Raw genomic sequence first — 3,974 nt, 5'->3', positions numbered from 1 at the left:
ATTTTCTTGTAGTAGTCATTTACACGTACATCTCCGTTCTCACACAGGAGAAAAGCCTTTTGAGTGTACTGTGTGCAACAAAGCATTTTCTAGAAGTGATTCTCTTCAAGCGCACCTCCGAACTCACAAAGGAGAAAAGCTTTTTGAGTGTACAGTGTGCAACAAGAAATTTATTCGAAGTGACTCTTTGGTGGTACATCTCCGAACTCACACAGGAGAAAAGCCTTTTGGGTGTACTGTGTGCAATAAGAAATATGCCCAAAGTGGTTCTCTTCAAGTGCACCTCCGAACGCACACAGGAGAAAAGTCTTTTGAGTGTACTGTGTGCAACAAAACATTTTCTTGTAGTGGTCATTTACACGTACATCTCCGTTCTCACACAGGAGAAAAGCCTTTTGAGTGTACTGTGTGCAACAAAACATTTTCTTGTAGTAGTCATTTACACGTACATCTCCGTTCTCACACAGGAGAAAAGCTTTTTGAGTGTACTGTGTGCAATAAGAAATATTCCCATAGTGGTTCTCTTCAAGCGCACCTCCGAACGCACACAGGAGAAAAGCCTTTTGAGTGTACCGTGTGCATTAAGAAATTTTCTACAAGTAGTTATCTTCGAGTCCATCTTCGCACTCACACAGGAGAAAAGCCTTTTGAGTGTACTGTGTGCAACAAAGCATTTGTTAGAAGTGATTCTCTTCAAGCACACCTTCGAACTCACAGGAGAAAAGCCTTTTGAGTTTACAGTGTGCAACAAAATATTTTCTCGTAGTAGTCATTTACACGTACATCTACGTTCTCACACAGAAGAAAAAGCCTTTTGAATCTTCATGTTCACCTCCGAACTTACACAGGAGAAAATCCGTTTGAATGTACTGTGTGCGCCAGAACATTTACTACAAGCTGGAAATTACGTGTACATCTCCGAACACACACAAGAGAAATGATCTTTTCGTGTACTGTGACTGTGAGCAGTAAGAAATTTTTCGATGTGATCTCCAAATCCTTTCCCGAACTCTCACAGGGGAAAGCCTTTTGAGTAAAATTGTACCTTTGCAAGGAGTTACTTGTATGTCTGCATCTATACCTATATTTTAACCTGAGAAAAGCGGTTTGGCTAAAGTTGGAACTGTTGTATACCTTTTTACTTTGACCTCAGTGTAAATATGTTTTTTTTTGTCAGTCCGCAGCACAAAACTAACGAAATATTAAAACATAATAATGTTCATTATGAAAGAAAGCAGTGTTTTTCCATGTTTATTTAATTCAAAACAATTGAATGAATCATCAGGAGCTGTCCATTAACCACTAAGACAGTTTGGTCGCGAAAGATCTACGATTGTAAATTGACGGACCTACAGTAAATCAAGATTAGAAGCCCTGTCTCGTATACGGAAAGTTCTGAAACTACAATAATTTTTTGAAGAGTGATTTTGCCAATTTCAAATAACGACTGAAGCTATTTCGGATTAGATTTTTATATTCCCGTCCTACCCAAGCATACAGATTTAAGAACAATCACGTGGAAAGGGACTAAAAGGTCAGATCTTCCTTAACAAAACGCAAATTTTTGGGGGTCCATAACTGCACTCGTTTCGGAGTTTGAGTATGGGCGTGATTATGATCCGAGATAGGGACATATGAACCTATTTCGGATCAACTTTGTACTTAGATGGTGATTTTGTCGTCTTATAGACTATCAGTACACTGTAAAAAATAAAAATAAAAGACCCCCTGCGCCCCCTCTACTCCCCGCCTTTCCTCCCCGCCTTTCCTCCCCGCAAGTCTGTATTGTTGAAGTGTTTTCGCAGACGAGTGGGAGTGGGAAGGGGGCTTCACTCGTACTCGCAAACGTTCTCGTCTCAATTACGTTCCTCGGCAAACCTGCCCAACTGTAAAAAAAAAATGTAAAATAAATCCACAGCATTAACAACAGTTTTGAACTGTCATTTGGAATAAATATTTTTATTTCTGAAACTTTGTTCTCCGGTTTGCGGAAAAGTATAAAACTGTTTTTAGCCCGCCCTTCTGCTTTGAAAAAGCTATCCAGCGGGCTTATGCAAACGACCTCATGTCTGTCTGTGTGTGTCTATCAGTTCCACTAGAAGGAGGTGTTCTAGAGACTTGAAATTTTCAGGGTATCTTAAGGTTCACTCCTAGAGAACGAAACGCCTACGGCAAATCCTGGCAACCACCCCTATGGGTGTGAATGGGCGTATCCAATGATCACAAATACGTTCACTTGTTATACTTAAGTACTGCCGACTGTGTTGCTGGTCGGTTTCTTAATTATTAGTTTAATTTGTTTCGAACTGGGTGCACATGCTTATTTCGGAGCAGGCAATAATTCAAAGACCCCGTGGACTGGGGACCAAAATCTTGTTTGCTTCAAGAGCCGACTACACTGCAAACCGGAGAACAAAGTTTCAGAAATGAAAATCGCAGGGGGTCTTTGCCTCGCTGCCGCGATCAACAAACTTAGTGGCGCGAACAATCGCGGGCAACAAGCAAAATTAAAACACTTGTCAGTGAAGAAAAGTGGAAAAGAGGGAAGGGGGGGGGGGCAAGTTTGCGTGTGGACTTTGTGGTGTATGGCTGCGGGACCTGGGTCCATGGCGCAGGAACGCTTCACAATACGCGCCTTTCCGCACAACCCTGTGGGGACTGTAGAGCGCCTTGCGCCTAGGCAAGCCCGCCGCGCAGGCAGCTCGACGTGGCGGCCCACCCGCCGGGCGCTCAGCTCCACCGGACCAACCACATCAGCAGGTGAGCCGTTGTGAATCACTGAATATCATCTACTGACTTCAGCTGCAAGTGAGAGAATCTCTCATGGGACTCTCTATAGCTCACATACACACTAAAAGTTTTTGAAAATTTTTATTCATAGCTTTCAGAGTTCTGTGTACGTGCTCTGCATACGCATGTTTTAATACACCGGTATGAACAAATTTGTTCTTACTGCGGCGTATTAAAAATGCTTAAGCAGAGCACGTACACAGAACTCTGTAAGCTATGAATAAAAATGTTCAAGCTTTTAGTGTGTAAGTCTAGCCTTGGTAGTAATGTCACAAAAAATATAAAATTTGAGAGGAAGAATTTTTTTTTTATTCTATGTGTTTAAAATCTGGTTTTTTAACGTTTTACCATTTTTACCCGTCGAAGATTTCCGAGTCCATACTTTCACCTTGTGAGAATCGATTCTAACAACATTTCACACTTGCGTTGCTTCCTTTTTGAAAAATATTACGACTCGTTTGTTTAACTTTGTATGGAAACGCAAATGTGTGAATGCCGATTCGTACACTTTAGAGTGCCTCTCTGTGTACAGATGAGGTTCACACACCCATAAGTGTGCGACGTTATTCACACACGTGTGCCTATACTGACCGGTGTCCATGGTCCTGGCGTGCAGGTGGCGCACGGCGTGGGGCGCGGCGGCCCCCCAGGCGAGCAGCAGCCCCGAGGAGAGCCCGTGGGCGGTGAGGGCGGCGCCGCAGACGGCCCAGCCCCAGCCGCCGTCCGGGTAGAAGTGGTGCCGGATGGCGGACGTGTCCACGTCGGTGCGGCGCAGCGCGGGCACGTTGCGGTGCAGCGAGTGCATGTCGCGCTCGCAGATGGCCGCCACCGACTCCGAGTCCTCGGCCGCCATGAACTGCCGCGAGCTGGACGTGAGCCGGGAGCCTGGAAGCAAACACACAGGAGGGTGTCGTTTAGAACCACAACAAAACCTTTGTGAGTATTTCAGAGGCGACATTGTCGTGCACAATGCTGTTGCCCGTCACTGTATATTCGTTATTTCATTGGCTTATTACTTTCGCGTCTCGCCGCGTTCGGCAATATTTATTCTGGGGGATGAAACATTTCAACGATGGGTGGGGGTAGTTGCGTTGTGGCTTTGCCATTAAGAAAGGAGTGGCCAGGCCACAGCGGGGCCTGCCACCCGCCGCCTGAGCCGCCCCGACCCCTCTGCCACCCGCCCC

General features: G+C 45.1%; 3 protein-coding genes across 5 annotated transcripts in view; 2 read left to right on the top strand and 1 right to left on the bottom strand.

Annotated features, from left to right (window-relative positions):
• Positions 1-3,974, top strand: part of LOC113205779 (gastrula zinc finger protein XlCGF17.1-like) — a 52,843-nt gene that overhangs the window by 7,461 nt on the left and 41,408 nt on the right. The window contains exon 1 of one of the 3 annotated variants that reach the window (XM_052265935.1): positions 3,578-3,726. The exons of the other annotated variants lie outside the window; for them this stretch is intronic. The gene's annotated coding sequence lies outside the window, so the exon portion shown is untranslated. Of the gene's footprint in view, positions 1-3,577; positions 3,727-3,974 lie in introns of those variants that run through there. 3 annotated transcript variants of the gene reach the window in all.
• On the top strand, positions 7-1,456 carry LOC113208394 (zinc finger protein 180-like; the record flags this gene model as incomplete). Its single annotated transcript, XM_026425352.2, is given in 1 exon segment — positions 7-1,456. A coding segment is annotated over 1 exon segment (727 nt), but the record flags the coding sequence as incomplete, so codon positions are not given.
• Positions 2,394-3,974, bottom strand: part of LOC127749128 (uncharacterized) — a 46,146-nt gene continuing 44,565 nt past the window's right edge. Inside the window, exons 2-3 of the mRNA XM_052265970.1 lie at positions 3,382-3,675; positions 2,394-2,398 (exon numbers count right to left, since the gene is read on the bottom strand). Coding sequence (XP_052121930.1) covers positions 2,394-2,398; positions 3,382-3,675 — 299 coding nt within the window. The remainder of the gene's footprint in view (positions 2,399-3,381; positions 3,676-3,974) is intronic.

The sequence above is a fragment of the Frankliniella occidentalis genome, unplaced genomic scaffold (assembly GCF_000697945.3).
Source record: "Frankliniella occidentalis isolate FOCC.00 unplaced genomic scaffold, Focc_3.1 Scaffold33, whole genome shotgun sequence".
Classification (NCBI taxonomy): domain Eukaryota; kingdom Metazoa; phylum Arthropoda; class Insecta; order Thysanoptera; family Thripidae; genus Frankliniella; species Frankliniella occidentalis.
This window is presented reverse-complemented; position numbering and strand designations above follow the sequence as displayed.